Here is a 16,789-nt window from a genome sequence, read left to right as displayed (position 1 = left end):
GGCTAGGGGTGAAAATTGGAATTCCTATCCTCATTATCATCATCAATTGTGACAAAAATTGTTCATTGCTCCACTTAGTTATCCTCTAACTATGAAGGAAAGTCAAGTGGGTGCAATTGACTTTAATCCACACGTCCTAGTCAAATCCTAATGAAAGACTAGCTTTGGTGGCATTCAAGTCAACTAGCAACTTCTAAATATCAATCAACAAAAAACTTTGACAATTCAAGAGTCTCCAATTGCTCAACCCCCAGGCCAAGAGTAAAAATCTACTCCATAGTCATAAATAACATTTTCTCAAATACTTGGTGAGCAAAAATGAAAGACATTATAAAATTGAAAAGAGAATTCAAATTAAAGCTATCCACTACAACCAACCAACAATAACAAGGCAATTAACAACAATGAACATGAAATTCCTCAATGCATTAATAGAAATCAATCTCAACAAGATCCAAATTCAAGATCCAAAATAACTAGAATAACTAGAATAACAAGAACACTAAATGAAAATAGGAGAATGAGAACTACAAATTAAAGTAATCTAAAATTAGAATTAACACAGATCTAACCCAAGGACCCAAGTAAAATTTAATTGAGAAGACTAAAACCTAGAGAGAAGTGAGAGTTTCTCTCTCTAGAATTCAAACTAAAACTAAAACTAAAGTGTGTAGTGTGTTGTATGAAGTGGTGCCATCCTCCTTCACTCCCAGCCCCTTATCCTCGAATTGGGCTTGAAACTGGGCCAAAAATCAGCTCAAAAATCTCCCCCGGCGTTTTCTCTTTAATGAGGCACATGACACTTGTCACGCGTAAGCGTCAGCCACGTGTACGCATCACTTGGACGATGTTCCAGTTACGCGCGCGCGTCATTCACGCTTACGCGCCAAGCTTGCCGCACCTGGTCACGCGTACACATCATCCATGCGTACGCGTCAGGACCAGCTTATCCAATCTCCAATTTCTTGTGTTTCTTCCATTTTAGCATGCTTCTACTTCATCCTCCATGCAATTCTTACCCTATAACATTGAGAACACTCAACAATCACATCACGATATTGAATGGTAATAAGAGAGGATTAAAAATTAGTGATTTTAAGGCCCTGGAAGCATGTTTTCAATCATAGCATAAAATTAGGAAGGAATCTTAAAAACATACAAATTATATGACTAAGTATGAGAATATTTGACAAAATCCACTTAATTCAATACAAAATAAACCATAAAATAGTGATTTATCAATCTCCCCATACTTAAACATTAGCATGTCCTCATTCTAAGTTCAAGAGAAGTAATAAAGGGGTGAAGAGAAGTGGTAGGATTTATTAGATGCAACCTATCTACATGCATAAAACTAAATGCAAAATGCTTCAACCTACGTGGTTAAGAGTAAATCAATCTCCAAGAATATATATGAGCAAATAGGCTCAGATAGTCATGTATTCATGAATTCCACTAATTCAAATCCCAAGAATGAAGTTCAAATAGTGAGGCAAGAAGAAAGCTCAAGAAAGTGGAAAATTTGAAAAGGAGGGAAAGGGGGAAATTTGAAGCTTAGAGAGAAGGAAAAAATATTAAGAAAGTGCTAGCAAAGAGTAAAGCCAACAAGAATAGGGTGTCTCCGTTACATGGTAGTTACAACATGTGAGGGAGAAAGCAATAAAAGCATTAAGGCATATCACTAGCACTTGATGCATGAGTCAGGAGGCACACAAGTATAGAACAAGAAAAGAGCAACTCAAGCATCGAAACAAGAAGATGAACACATGCAAGAATAATGAGGATATAGGAAAAGAACTAATCACTCGAATTCCAAAGCAATGAAGCATAAAAAAATGAATATGTAGTTAGAGAGGGAGAAACCACTACTACATGCATCATGTCACAAGAATATGAAGGTTAGAATGCACAAGGAATGCATCACCGAACAGTAAGAGGCACCAAAGCAATTTATTGAAATCACAAAAATTGAGTATGAAATAACCAACACCCATGTGAAAATAACAAGCCAAGAAGATAAAGAAGAAAAACTAATTACAAATAACAAACTAAATAGCAATTAAAACAAAAAGGTAAACACATGTAACAAGCAAAAGAAAAGTAGAAAGAGGGAGAGAGGAAAAGTAAATTTTTTTTTGAAAGGGAGGGGGAGAGATGGAGAGGGGAAAGAAGGAGGGAAAAGAGAGAAATAAGGAAAGAAGAAAGAAGAAAGAAATAAGGGACGGGAAGCAACGCGGATGCGTCGACCATGCGTACGCGTGGGAGGCTTCAGAACTGAGGACGCGTGCGCGTCGTCCATGCACACGCGTGGAAAGCAAAAGGAGGGGGTGACGCATACGCATCAGTTACGCATACGTGTGGAAGCTTTTTGTGCTCTTCGCACAACACCCGCATCGTTCCAACACAACTCTCGGCTTGTGGAACCATGCAGCAGCAAAATTTCAGCACAATTCATAAAACCAGAGTGACACATAGGCGTCGGCCACGCACACGCGTGGAAAGGAAAAAATACGCGTGACGCATACGTGTGGGGTGGGTTGTGCGCTTGGCACCCCAACCCCCTGGTTCCAGCACAACTCTCTGTTGGGGAACCATGTTGCAGCACCCTCCCTGCACCATTCTCGCATGGTGGTGTTTGCGGGGTCACGCGTATGTGTCAGTCAGGCGTACATGTGAAGTGCCTCTTTTATTTTTTTTTTGAACATGAAAATAGGGAAAAATAATTTAAGCACAATTAAGGCACCTGTATAAGCAAAATATTACAAAAACACTTGAAAATTGAAGACAACAACAAAGAGTGCCAAAAGTAATCAAACTAGCATATTTGATAACTTTATAAAATAATGAACGTGCAAGCATATCTAATCAAATTCAAGAAATTCCTACTATATCTAATCAATATATCTAAACAAAAAGAAGAAAAGTAAGGTACAAGAAGATGTAACTAGAAAATCATACCATGGTGGGGGGTCTCCCACCTAGCACTTTTCTTTAATGTCCTTAAGTTGGACGGTCAATGAGCTCTTGTTATGGCGGTCTATGCTTCCATTCCTTCTTGAGTCTCAACCAATTTTTGGCCTTCACAATTTCTTTAGGATCCAAAGTGAGGTCCGTTAATTCTTTAAGAACTTCTTCTTGGTGATCCTTATGATTCCGTGTGGGTGGCTCAACTCTTGAATTCCCATTGAGATACCCTACCACACCTTGGAGTCCATTCATCTCTTCCTTGCACCATGCTTGGACTTCAAGTGTTGATTTGGCTTCCTTGATGGACCTTGAGTCTCTTTACCACTCAACATTCATTTTCTCACCATCTAGCATTCCAAGAAGGATTTGAAATTCAGAATCCGTTTCCAAGATAGCATATTGATGGGGGCCTATGAAGCTCCTTGCTGAAATTGTCACCCACTCAATTTGCTCATGTATGAGTTGCTTCACTTTGATAAACCCCAATTTTGTGGTTTATGTTGTGCTTATTTTAGGAGATTTTATCACATTTTCCCACATTTATTCAATGAAATAGCATGGTTTTGTAATTCTCCCTTAATTTGTGCTAAAGTGTAAAAACATGCTTTTTTAGGCCCTTAAATTGGTGATTTTAATTCACTTTAATTCTATTCAATGCCTTGATGTGTTTGTTGAGTAATTTAAGGTTCATAAGGCAAGTATTGGATGAAAGAATTGAAGAGAAAAGCATGCAAAAGGGAGAATTCATGAAGAAATGAGCTTTTGGAGAATTGAGGGCCACGTGCACGCGTCATGCACGCGTACACGTGCATTGGAGATTTTTCAAGCCATGCGCACGCATCAAGCACGCGTACACATGAATAGAGGTTTTTGCCAACGACACATACGCGTACATGACGTGTACACATGGATAGGAAATAGCCAAGCGACGCGCACTCCTGACCCACGCGTACGTGTCGATGCTCGCACGTGACTCACTTAAAGGCAAAACACTGGGGGCGATCTCTGAGCTGCCCAGGCCTAAATCGAACTCATTTATGAGGGTATTTGATGTAGAATTGAAGATTGAGCAAAGGGGGAGCACTTAGTTGTAGAATAGCATCATGTAGTTTAGTTTCTAGAGAGAGAAGCTCCCTTTTCTCTCTAGAATTAGGGTTCTTAGGCTTATTTCTATCTTAGATCTAGGTTTTGATTATTGTTCTCATCTTGTTTTTTTTTACAAGTTCATGCTTCTACACTTTGATTCTCTTAGTTTTCATGTTAATTTCCCTTTTATGCCTCTTTTATGTTAATGAACTCTTGTTAGATTTAGATCTCTTTTAATGCAATTTAATGTTTGATGTTCTTTTATTGTTGATTTGAGTTGTGATCTTACTTTCCTTGCAATTGGTAGTTGGTAGATTTTATTGATTCTTGCAATTTATGATGTTTACATTTATTGCACTCTAGATATTTGATGAAATATTTTCTCTAGTTTTTGAGTAGTTTTCTTGACTCTTGGCCTAGGCTAAGAGAATTGAGTGACCTTGAGTCATTGGGTCTCATTGAATTGGTGATTTGAGAACTCTTAGTGGTCAATTTGATAACCATTGACTCTAGCCTACTATTAAGTTAATTGGTAGCTAGGTTAGGATTTATGGATTGATGTTGATCAAGCCATTTGACGTACTTCAAGCCTAGGAGTAGATATTACGTACTTAAGGCTTTTGTAAGTAGACTTAATGAGCTCGGTTTCTCATAATTGTCAATACATGATTTCTAGATAAGGATGGTGATCTCAATTACCTATGTCTAGCCAAGAGTTCTTTACCTTGCCTTTATTAATTCTTGATTTACTTTTCTTGTCATTTATTTTATTACCCTTTTATAAATCAAACCCCTTGTTCCTTCATAACCAATAATTGACCATTTCATTGCAATTCCTTGTGAGACGACCCAAGGTTTAAATACTTCGGTTAATTCTTATTTGGGGTTTGTTACTTGTGACAACCAAATTTTTTATTGGAAGGATTGTTTGTTGGTGTAGAACTATACTTGCAACGAGATTTTATTTGTGAAATTCCATACCATCAACTAAAATTCTCACTATCACACTTCTTGGTGGTTTGATTCTTCCTCATCAAAACTTTGTAGCTCTATCTTTATCCACCTTCTCAAACTCTTCCTCATCATCAATCACATCAAATTTGGGCGGTTGGGTAAAGTCCACTTCAACATGTAACCTCCTTTCATCAACCACTTCTAAGTTTCCTTCGTCATCAAATAAATCAAATTTAGGAGGTTGGTTGAAGTCTATATTAGCATTTATTTCTTTCGGCTCAATTACCTCATCCTCCTCCTAGAAAGCACACTTCAATTGAAGAGAGAAAGGTTGCCACTCCTCATTAGAGTCTTCTTGCAATAATGGAGGTGGTGAGAAGTCCACATCATAGTCACAATCCTTTCCCACACTTAGACCCTTACTCATACTCATCTCATTAGAAGTCTCATGGTGGATCTCAACTACAACTTTATCAATCAAATTGCACCAGAAGATAGAGCGGTCCACTGGTGGATGCTTCATAGTCTCATCCAAATTGAAGCTCACGGTTCTACCATCAATCTCAAAAGAGTAAGTGCTCGAAAATGCATCAAGCTTAAACCTAGAAGTCTTCAAGAAATGCCTCCCTAATAAAATGGATGACGGTTTTCCAGAGTCATTAGGAGGCATCTCAAGGATGTAGAAATCAATCGGGAAGGTTAATCCCTTGATGCTCACATAGACATCCTCAACAATACCGGCTACAGAAATAATGCTTTTGTCGGCTAAAACAAAACAAGCCGCCGACGTTTTTAATGGCGGAAGGTCCAACTCCTTATAAACAGACAAAGGTATAATGCTCACACAAGCACCAAGATCACACATACAATCCGTAAACTCAACATCATCTATAGTGCAAGAAACTAAGCATGGATCGGGATCACCACATTTCTCCGGTATAACACCCATTAAAGCGGAAATTGAGCTACCCAAAGGAATAGTTTTTAATTCATTAATCTTTTCCTTGTTTATGCACAAATCCTTTAGAAACTTAGCATACTTAGGAACTTGGCGAATAGCATCAAAAAGGGGAATGGTCACCTCAACCTTTTTGAGGATATCCACCATCTTGGGATCTAGCTCCACTTGCTTTTTGATTTTCTTTGCCAAAGTGGGAAATGGGATTGGCATGGACTCTATCAACACATCTTCTTTCTTAGAGCCACTCTCTCTTGCTTGAGCAACTTCTTCTTCAACGACCTCGTGTACCTCTTCTTCATCTCCTACATCCTCCACCTCAACAATGTCTTCATCAATAGTAGCTTCCTTTGCCTTTGATTTCTTAGAGCTCCTCTCTTGTAGTATGGTGCCGGACCTCAAGGAGATAGCAGGGCTATGGTTGAAAGGGAAGTGAACTTGAGTTTGAAGGTTGGAAGGCGCTTTGGTTATTGGTAGAAGGAGGGGCCATACGGGATATAACTTCAGTCAAAGCGGCCATGTATGCCTCTTGTTTCTTTTGAGATTCCCTTTGCTCTTGGATAATGGAATGCAATTCCTTTTACTCTTGAAGAATAATGCGAAGGGTATCACCCATTGGAGCTTGGTTGGAGGAAGAAGAAAGGTAGGTAATTTGGGGGACTTGTGGTTGGGTGATTTGAGGCACTTAAGCTTGCCTTTGGTAAGGTGGTTGGTATCTTTGACCTTGGTTTTGTTGTTGGTAGGGAGGATTTTGTTGATAGCGGTTTTGTTGGGAATTATTGTTCCACTTTTGACTTAAACCATTGTCTCTCCCTCATTGGTTGTAATTGTCTTGATACCCTTGATTTTGCCACCCATGGTTATAATTTCCCCCTTGTTGATAGTTACCCCCTTAATTTGGACGGTTGAAGTAAGCATTGGTGGCCGCCACGGTATTGTCCTCTTGGAGTTGTGGACGTTCATTGGTATAGTGAGAGTTACAAGTACAAACTCCACATACTCTTTGAGGGGCTACCGGTTGGTATTGTTGTTGTGGAGGAGGTTGTTGTTGATTAAGATGGATTTGCTTGAGGATGTTGGTCATCTCCCCTAAGGTCTTGGTAACGGCAGACTCATTAGAAGAAACTTTATTGATGGTCTTAGGATGATTGTTCTTTTGCCTTGCATGTTGGGTGGATTCTCCCAAGTCGGCAATAAGTTGCCAAGCTTCCTCCGCCATTTTGTACTTTGTCAAAGAGCCATTACTCGAAGCATCATAAAGGATCTTATCTTAAGGCTTCATGCCTTGGCAAAAGTAACTAATCAACACCAAATCATCAATCATGTGATAGGGGCATGAATCAAGAAGCTTCCTAAAACGCTCCCAATACTCATAGAGAGTTTCCAAGTCACCTTGAATAATACATGAGATTTCTTTTCTCAACCTATCCGTCAACTCTGGCAGAAAGAACTTATCCAAAAATTCCCTTCTAAGCAAATTCCAATTAGTGACAACATTTTCGGGTTGAGTGTAGAACCACTCTTTGGCTCTTCCCTCAAGAGAGAATAGGAAGGCATATAACCAAATGGCAACCTCATCCGCACTATACCGCCTAGTAGTTGAACAAGCCGTTTGAAAGTCTCTAAGGTGCTTGATGGGATCTTGAATGGATAGACCCTGGAACTTAGGAAGTAGATTAATCAACCCGGTCTTTAGCTCAAAACCGGCATTCAGATTTGGATGATGCACTTGAAATGGTTGGAGAGTGAAATCTGGAGCTCCCACCTCCTTAAGAGTGATTCTTCTAAGAGCAGCCATAGTATCGGTACCTAAATCAATGGAAGAGTTATTAGTAGTATCAATGAAAGAGTAGATAGTTCCTTCCTCAAGTGACGCGTCGGATTCAACCTCGGATAAGGTTGGTGAATTGGCAGAAACCCCTTCACCACCTCCAAAGGCTAACGACACCGAGCTTGCCTAATGTGAGATAAAGTCCTTTCAATTTCGGGATCAAATAGCTAAGCTCGGATCCGGTAATAAACGTGTCATTCAATGAAAGCAACATAGAGCTCATGACAAAAAAATTTGCTAAGCATAAATGAATCCTAACTAACAATCAAACTAGCAAATAATCAAGAAAAATGTAACTATTCACATATGAACATATTTACACTAACCAATAACATAACACCATTGCAACTCCCCAGCAACGGTGCCAAAACTTGATGTGATAGATTAATGTCGGTCTAGAATTCACTAATAGAATCTTGTTGTAAGCATAGCCTAAACCAACAATTGATCCTCAAGTCAAAGTTAGAAAGTGTGTCACAACAATAAAATCAATAACTGGAAGTATTAATCCCGGGTCGTTCTCCCTAGGAATTACAACGAGATGCACATCATTGGTTAGGAGTTCTCTTGGGGTTTTGGAGTTGAATGCAAGAAAAGCAAATGACAAGAAATTAAAGCAATAAATGCAAACAATTAAAAAAAAGAAGCTAAGAGATCAAGCTAATAAGGGTGAATAACAATCAATCAATACAAAAACCTTGGCTAGGGGTGAGAATTGGAATTTCTATCCTCGTTATCATCATCAATTGTGACAAGAATTGTCTATTACTCCACATAGTTATCCTCTAACTATGAAGGAAAGTCAAGTGGGTGCAATTGACTTTAATCCACACATCCTAGGCAAATCCTAACGAAAGACTAGCTCTGGTGGCATTCAAGTCAACTAGCAACTTCCACATATCAATCAACAAAGACTTTGACAATTCAAGAGTCTCCAATTGCTCAACCCCAGGCCAAGAGTAGAAATCTACTCCATAGTCATAAATGATAATTCCTCAAATACTTAGTGAGCAAAAATGAAAGACAATATAAAATTGAAAAGAGAATTCAAATTGAAGCTATCCACTACAACCAACCAACAATAACAAGGCAATTACCAACAATGAACATAAAATTTCTCAATGCATTAATAGAAATCAATCTCAACAAGATCCAAATTCAAGATCCAAAATAACTAGAATAACAAGAACACTAAATGAAAATAGGAGAATGAGAACTACAAATCAAAGCAATCTAAAATTGGAATTAACACAGATCTAATCCAAGGATCCAAGTGAAATTGAATTGAGAAGACTAAAACGTAGAGAGAAGTGAGAGTTTCTCTTTCTAGAATTCAAACTAAAACTAAAGTGTGTAGTGTGTTATATGAAGTGGTGCCATCCTCCTTCACTCCCAGCCTCTTATCCTCGAATTGGGCTTGAAACTAGGCCAAAAATCAGCTCAGAAATTGCCCCCGGCATTTTCTCTTTAATGAGGCATGTGACACTTGTCATGCGTATGTGTGTGTCAGCTACACGTACGCGTCGCTTGGACGATGTTCCGGTCACGCGTGCACGTCATTCACACTTACGCACCAAGCCTGCCGCACCTGGTCACGCGTACACGTCATCCATGCGTACGCGTCGGGAGCACCTTATCCAATCTCCAATTTCTTGTGTTCCTTCCATTTTAGCATGCTTCTACTTCATCTTCCATGCCATTCTTGCCCTATAACCCTGAGAACACTCAACAAACACATCATGGCATCGAATGGTAATAAGAGATGATTAAAAATTAGTAATTTTAAGGCCCTGGAAGCACGTTTTCATTCATAGCACAAAATTAGGAAGGAATCTTAAAAATATGCAAATTATATGACTAAGTGTGAGAATATTTGATAAAATCCACTCAACTTAAAACAAAATAAACCATAAAATAGTGATTTATCAGCTACTTTGAGTGTTTTGGTGTTTTTATTTATTTTAGGTGAAATTCGGAGCAATTTCACTGAGTTTTGTGCAAAAAAATGAAGAATTGGAGCTACCTCTCTGAGAGCTAAACGCCCAGCTGGCATTTAGCGCCAGCAAACCAACTAAAATAGAAACATCTTTGCCCATTGGGGGCACTAAACGCCCAACTGGCATTTAGCGCCAAGGATCCGAACTCAACCTCTTCAAAATAGCATCTCTTGTTGGATTTAGCCATTGATTTCTACACCAAACTCATTATTTGCTTTCTTTATTCTTGATTTATTGTTTAATGCTTTTGAAAACCACCAAACCAACTTTTTTGTTTGCCTAACTAAACCAATCATTCGACCATTGTTTCTCAATCCATCAGTCTTCGTGAGATTGACCCTCACTCACCTGAGGTATTACTTGGACGACCCGGTGCACTTGCCAGTTCATTTGTTATCAAAATGTTATCAAAATTTTTATTTGGCACGAGACCGCCTCTGAACCCCACAAGAATTGCCATTTCGGGTTGCGGTCGTTCTTTGCTAGTGGCCTCCGCTCCTTCGCGTTGGCAGCTACCTTTGCGTCTGCCTTTGCCACCAGCCCTGTTGATCGCCAAGAAGTTGTCGATCTGAAAGAGGAGGTGCAAAAGCTAACACAGGAGCTTCACCAGCAGGCGGAGCATTCTGAGCAGAGGTATCGAGAGATTCTTCCATGCTTTACCATCAGCTCTGACCTGGCAGAGAAGCTGAAGCAGCTCAATCGGTTGTGATAATAGATAGAGGAGTACAGCCAGCAGATGCACACTGGAGGCAGTGGCGCTGCTGGTTCTAGTGACGACGTTGGTGGTGGGCCACCGACGGCAGCACCTCCTTCGCCGCCTGAGCAGGGGGACCACAACGCCGACGAAGACTAATGGGATCGGTAGGATTTAGGCTTTTATGCATTTTTATTTGTCTTTACATCATTGTATTCTATATTTGTAACATTTTATTTTGTTCAGACCATTTATTTTTTAATAAAATTATTTCTTAATTTCTGGTAATGATAAATTTCTGCTAACAATTGTGTTAATAAGACTATCCTAATTGTGGCTTAACTTTGACAAAAAAAAATTCAGAGTTTATACATTTAACATTACCGTTGGATTTAACATCAACGTTATCCAACGGTAACTTTGGCGCCTAAACACATGAAATGGCGCCAACGTTATGGTCGGACACATCCGACGGTAACCATCAACACAAACTTGACAAACCATTGAAAAAGATCGACGATAATTGATGCGTGAGCATCTTATACCCTTTTTAGCATCATTTTCTAGTTATTTTTAGTTATATTTTATTTATTTTTACTTGATTTTAGTGCAAAAATCACTTTTGGATGATACTTTGAGTTTTCTTGTGTTTTTATGCTTTTAGGTGAAATTCGGAGCAGTTTGGTGGAGTTTGGAGCTAGAAAGGAAAATGCTGTCAGTGTCCCCCCTGGGCGTTGAATGCCCACCCAGTGTTTCACACCAGCAGGGGACACAGGCCAGGAACGTTGCACTCCCCCTTGGTATTTAACGTCCATCTCTGGAGTTAAACGCCAGCATCAATCTATTTTACACCTCTTTGGGCCTCTCAAGTAGATTTTGCACCCCTTAGCGTATTTTTATTTTCTTTTTATAATTTTTAATTACAAACAATATTTTTTAGGTTTAGAATTTATTATTTTATTTATTTTCTTATCAAATTAGGTTAGTATTTAAAGGAAAAGATCACTTAGGTTTAGGATCTTCTTCCTTCCGTACTTTTCAAAACCCTAATTTTCTGTAAGTTATGAGCAATTAAACCTCCTGGTTAAGGTTAGGAGCTCTGTTTATTTCTATAGATTAGAACTATTATTCTTCTATTTTAATTTATGTTTGATTCAATTCTAATTAGCATTGTTTTCGTTCTTAATTTTATGAACTGGGTGGAACAAGAGTATGACCCTTTTCTACATGAGTTCTTGTGATTCTTGAGAGAGTTATCTCGCTTGAACTACAGCTTGAAAATATTCCTCTTAGATGGCTAATTACACAAACCGATGGGGAAAAGCAACATCTATTCAGCCGGTTTTGGGTGATTAGGGCCTTCATGGTACGAACTTTACCCTCTAATCTGAGTTAGGTGACCACGAGAGTGGCGGTTAATGAAGGTTAGAGGAGGCTAAATCGCTAAGCAATTAGGATTTAGACACTTATGTTTTGCCATAGAATGAATCATTCATTGTTAAAATAGTCGGTAAGATATTTTAATCCAGAAAAAGTAAACATCTCCGAGACCTTAACTGTTTTCGTATGTTGATTTCACACCAAACTGTTTATTACTTTTCTTAATTGCTTATTATTTTTATGCATTTATAACAACAACTCTTTGTTCTGTTTGCCTGACTAAGTCCAATAGGATAACCATTGCTTGCTCAGTCCGAAAATTCTCGTGGGATCGACCCTCACTCACCTGAGGTATTAGTTGGATGACCCGATGCACTTGCCGGTTAAGTTGTGGATATTCCAAAAATCCGCCCCAATAACTCCGCCAGTAATTAGCGTTGAGCAACAAAAATCCACCGGTAAGCCATTTTCGGAGACATTTATACCGTCAACCCAAGGACGACGGTGAATCCGACATTAATCCTTTTACTAGCAGATTTATTTGATAAATTTGACGGTAAATCTGATGGTACTCAACATTTTTCCTGTAGTGTATGGCCTCAACCGGGACGACGATGGCTTCAATCAACGGCAGCAGTGGCGATGGGCACGATGGCGACGACGGGACACAGCTCCTCCTTCCTTTCCTCAATCGCATCTCTCTCTCCTTCCATCTCGTGCTCGATGGCGACGACGGCTCCGAGGTCGGCCGGTGCTATCTTTCCCCCTCTCTTCTTCTTCCTTCCCATCTCTTTCTCTTTTTCTCTTCCTTTCTTCTTTTCTTTTTTTCTCTGAGCGTATGCAAGGGTGGGAGCTGTAAGAGAGTGTGGCGGCTAAGTGTGTATGTATGTGTGTTGTAATAGGGTTAGGGTTCGATTTTTGGAAAAAGAGGGGTAAGAGTAGTTTGGGAATTTTACTAAAATTAGGAGATAAAATAGTAATTAGGATTAAATCTATACAATAGAAACTATCTTTAGTTACTAATTAATTTAAAATAAGTACTCGAATTTAAAATTAGAAATACTCTACTTAATTCTTTTTTTCATAAACTTAAAATATTAAATTTCAAATCTCAATTATTTAAATTAAATCATATAAAATTCTTATTATTTTTCATTACTAAAACTTTAAATTTTAACCATGGAAATTACTCAATTACTATAAAATTCTCTGAGTACTAATTATTTAAACTCAAATTACCAAATATTAGATTTAATTATCTTTAATAAAAGAATTTTTGAAAATAAAATCTTGAACAAATAAAATAAATCGAAAATGATTCATAATAGAACTTCCAAAATTCGAAGTCTTATATTCTACCCACCTTATAAAAAATTTTACCCTCGAAATTGACGAGATGTAAAAATTTACATAGTCTTAACTTGTTATAAAACAGGAGGGAAAAGGTACAACGAGGTGCAAAAGTTACAAAACATATATGATAGGTTCGTGTTAAAATGATGTGGACGACGTTCACACACTCTTGTTCTCTTAACAAATAAAAGCTTTGCCACTTTCCTACTCGTTCATCACTTCATTTCAAGTACATTCGATCATCCAGCGTCATAATTAAGACCTCGTCTTATATCAAAAGCTCTTTAACTTCAATTCTTTTCGAATTCTCTTCTCGGTCCATCAACCTTCTGAATACATTCTAACTCTATAACCTCTTTTCTCTCGTAACCTTCTGATGAGTTTCCAAGAAATGACTATCCCTTCAACTTTAGATCCTCAACCCTTCGAACCTCAAACATAAATACTCCTAAACTTATTACATCTATCAACCACAGTTTGCATAAATTAAATCTTGATTCATATATCTTCATCAACTTTGACTTCCAACTACTCACTCGAGGACTTCAAAGTTTGCAACACCAAGAATCAACTCAAATGTCTAACATCAAAGTATATCTTTACCTCAAACTAAAACTTCATCCAACTTCCTCTTCAAATATCCAAACTCTTCAACGTGATCTATCTCTATGTTTCTTTCATTTTCTCCTAACTATCCCATAAGTCTTAAGAAAGACTAACCTCACTTCCAGTTAGATTACAACTTTGCAAATCTCAAGCATAATCACTCATCAACAATCCAATTTAATTAAGTTCATTAACAATTCATGCGACTTTAATTATGCCTCTTGATTTCATAATTCTTAAATCCACTATAACCATAAAACTTCACAAAACGCCAAACCTACAAATCCAAAACCCAATAAGGAATTCGAATGAAACTTTATCGCCCCATATTGCTCCAATATCTTGGCAAACTCATTGCGAGCCAAAATTCTTTCTTCCTTGAGTCACTCAAGACTTAACACTTCCTCGATGTCGAATCGACTCACTAGATTGATATTGGCTTCCGGATTATGAGATTAGTGAGACTTTTCTCCAAAATCCAATACTCGACAACTCCTTGTAATGCCACATGCATATGGATTTCATGCTCTAAATCTCCAAAACGTCCAACCTTTCTTATCAATAAGAATTAAAATTTCACTCTTATAATTATCCTCTTTGACCTTTTCCACACATCATTAACCTTCGATCTTATTACTTAAGCAAAATCTTTAGTACTCCACAATTCTCAATTGACTAACTGTCATTATCCATTTTCGTTAGATCTAATACTCCATGTCATGTCTCATCACAAGGTTCTTATCCAACTTGTTTTCTTCTAAATGAGAACTCTGTTAAAAAAGATGTACACCCTCATCATGGCTATACTCTAATGTTACCTAGCAACATGTCAAAACATCACTTATCTCATAATTGATTAGGGGCGTGGTTTACAACAAAATTCTAATAACTAAAATCTTAGAAAGATCTATTGATGGGTGGAAAGACGATTCCACACAAAATTCACCGGCAAGTGTACCGGGTCGCATCAAGTATTAATTACTCACAAGAGTGAGGTCGATCCCACAGGGATTGATGGATTGAGCAATTTTAGTTAGGTGATGAATTTAGTTAAGAAAATATTTGATGAATTGAGTGATTTTGATTAACAGAAGCTAAATTGCAAGTAAATAAAGGTGCAGAAGGTAAATTGAGCAGAAGAATAAAGTGCAGAAGAGGTAAAAGAGGTGAAACTTAAATTGCAAGAAAAGTAAATTGTAGAAACTTAAAGTGTAAGAAAGGTAAACTATTGAATCTAAATTGCTGAGAAATTTAAATTTCTTGAAGAGTAAAAGGAATTTGGGTACTGGGATTCAGAATTCAACAAGAAATTGCAAGTTAAAGAAGATCAGAGGGCTTTGAGATGAAGAAATTCAGCTCAGCAGCCAAACAGGAATGTAAAATTGCTTGAAGAAAAAACCAGCAAGAAAACTTAACTCAATTATGAAATCCTAAAAAGAAATTGAAGATCGAAGAAGAGAAATGAGATTAGAAAGCAGATCTAGATCTCAATTACTCTCTTGATCAAGCAGAAAAGTAATTGCAGTAGAAATGAAAAGGAAAACAGTAAATGAAACTTAGATCCAATTCTCCAATTCCCAAAACTATATGAAAGGAAAGCAAAGATGATTCTCAGATCCAGATTTAATGGAATTCTTCAATCTCAATTCAAAAACTCAAAAGTAGAAGTTGCAGAAGAAGAAAATGAAAACAGAAAACTAAACTCAGATCCAATTCTTAGAACAATTGAGAAAAAGAGTGAAAGATGATTCTCAGATTTAGAATCAATAGAGCTTTTCAATCTCAATTCAAAATCCAAAAACAGACAGTAGAAGTTGCAGAAGAAAAGAAAATGAAAATAGAAAGCTAGATCCAATTCCCAAATCCCAAATTCAAAACAAGGAAAATTAAAAAGCGAAAACTAAAAAATGAGCTAAAGGTTCTTTTACAAATTGAATTAACTCCTATTTATACACTTTCTATTTTGGTCTTTAAAGCTTGGAGTGGGCCTTTTGGTTTTTTGGATTTGAAGAAAGATAGGTCCGGTTGGCTTTGGTTCAAGTTGGGTTGGAGGCATGGGTTAGCTCCCAGGGGAGCGCTAATAAACCCCATATTTAGGGTTTATCTTGTATTGATTTTAGGGGATTTTATCACCTTTTACCCACATTTATTCAATGAAATAGCATGGTTTCATGATTGTCTCCCAATTTGTGCTTAAGTGTGAAAACATGCTTTCTAGGTCCTTAATTAGCTAAATTCAATTCACCCTTGATTCCACTAGATGCCTTGATTTTTTTGTTAAGTGAGTTCAGGTTGAAAAGGGATAGGAATGAATCAAAGGAGTGAAAGGAAAGTATACAACGTGGAGAAATCATAAAAAGCCAAAGATTTGGAAAAAGTCCATGGACGCGCGTGCGTACTATGCGCCTATGCGCGGATTGCAAATTTCTCCAGGGACGCGTACGCACACTGTGCGCGTACGCGCCGAAGGCCGCAGGTGATTTTTAAAGAAGAACTCGTGCCTGGCAATTTTGGAGGGTTTCTGGCCCCATTTGGAGCTGAGTTTTTGGCGGGAAAAGCTTTAAAAGACCAAGGATTGAAGGGGAACACATCATTCCATCATTTACACACATTAGGATTAGTTTAGAGTAGTTTTAGAGAGAGAAGCTCTCACTTCTCTCTAGGATTGGGAGTAGGTTTTAGATCTAGATTATAATTTCTTAGATCTAGGTTAATTTCATGCTTTGATTTACTTTTCCTTTATCAATTCTTCTTCCTCTACTTCTCCTCTCTCTAGTTTTGCATTTAATTCTTGTAATCCTTTACTTTTATGTTGATGCACTTTTGTTCTTTTATTTTTCTTTAATGCAATTTATGTTTTCATGTTCCTTTATTGTTCATTTGAATTGTTATTGTTTAATTCCTTGCAATTGAGTAGTGTAGATTTACTTTCCTTGTAATTTTACTATGTTTTCCTTTTATGC

General features: G+C 37.7%; 1 protein-coding gene and 1 non-coding gene across 2 annotated transcripts; one reads left to right on the top strand and one right to left on the bottom strand.

The window, feature by feature from the left end:
- Nucleotides 1–5,305: 5,305 nt before the first annotated feature.
- Nucleotides 5,306–5,956, bottom strand: LOC107636749 (uncharacterized). Its single transcript, XM_016340241.1, has one exon. It carries the CDS (start codon nucleotides 5,954–5,956, stop codon nucleotides 5,306–5,308), a length of 651 nt encoding a protein of 216 aa, XP_016195727.1.
- Nucleotides 5,957–7,287: 1,331 nt separating this feature from the next.
- On the top strand, nucleotides 7,288–7,391 carry LOC148568775 (small nucleolar RNA R71). The gene has a single exon (XR_015882329.1). It is a non-coding gene; the product is annotated as a small nucleolar RNA R71 (small nucleolar RNA).
- Nucleotides 7,392–16,789: the final 9,398 nt, after the last annotated feature.

The sequence above is a fragment of the Arachis ipaensis genome, chromosome B4 (genome assembly GCF_059453495.1).
Source record: "Arachis ipaensis isolate K30076 ecotype BB chromosome B4, ASM5945349v1, whole genome shotgun sequence".
Lineage (NCBI taxonomy): Eukaryota > Viridiplantae > Streptophyta > Magnoliopsida > Fabales > Fabaceae > Arachis > Arachis ipaensis.
The sequence above is the reverse complement of the archived record's forward strand: the minus strand, read 5'-3'. Positions and strand labels throughout refer to the sequence as shown.

Bases quoted from the DNA above. Each gene is read 5' to 3' on its own strand.
- LOC107636749 (XM_016340241.1), bottom strand. From the start codon at position 5,956: ATGGGTGTTATACCGGAGAAATGTGGTGATCCCGATCCATGCTTAGTT.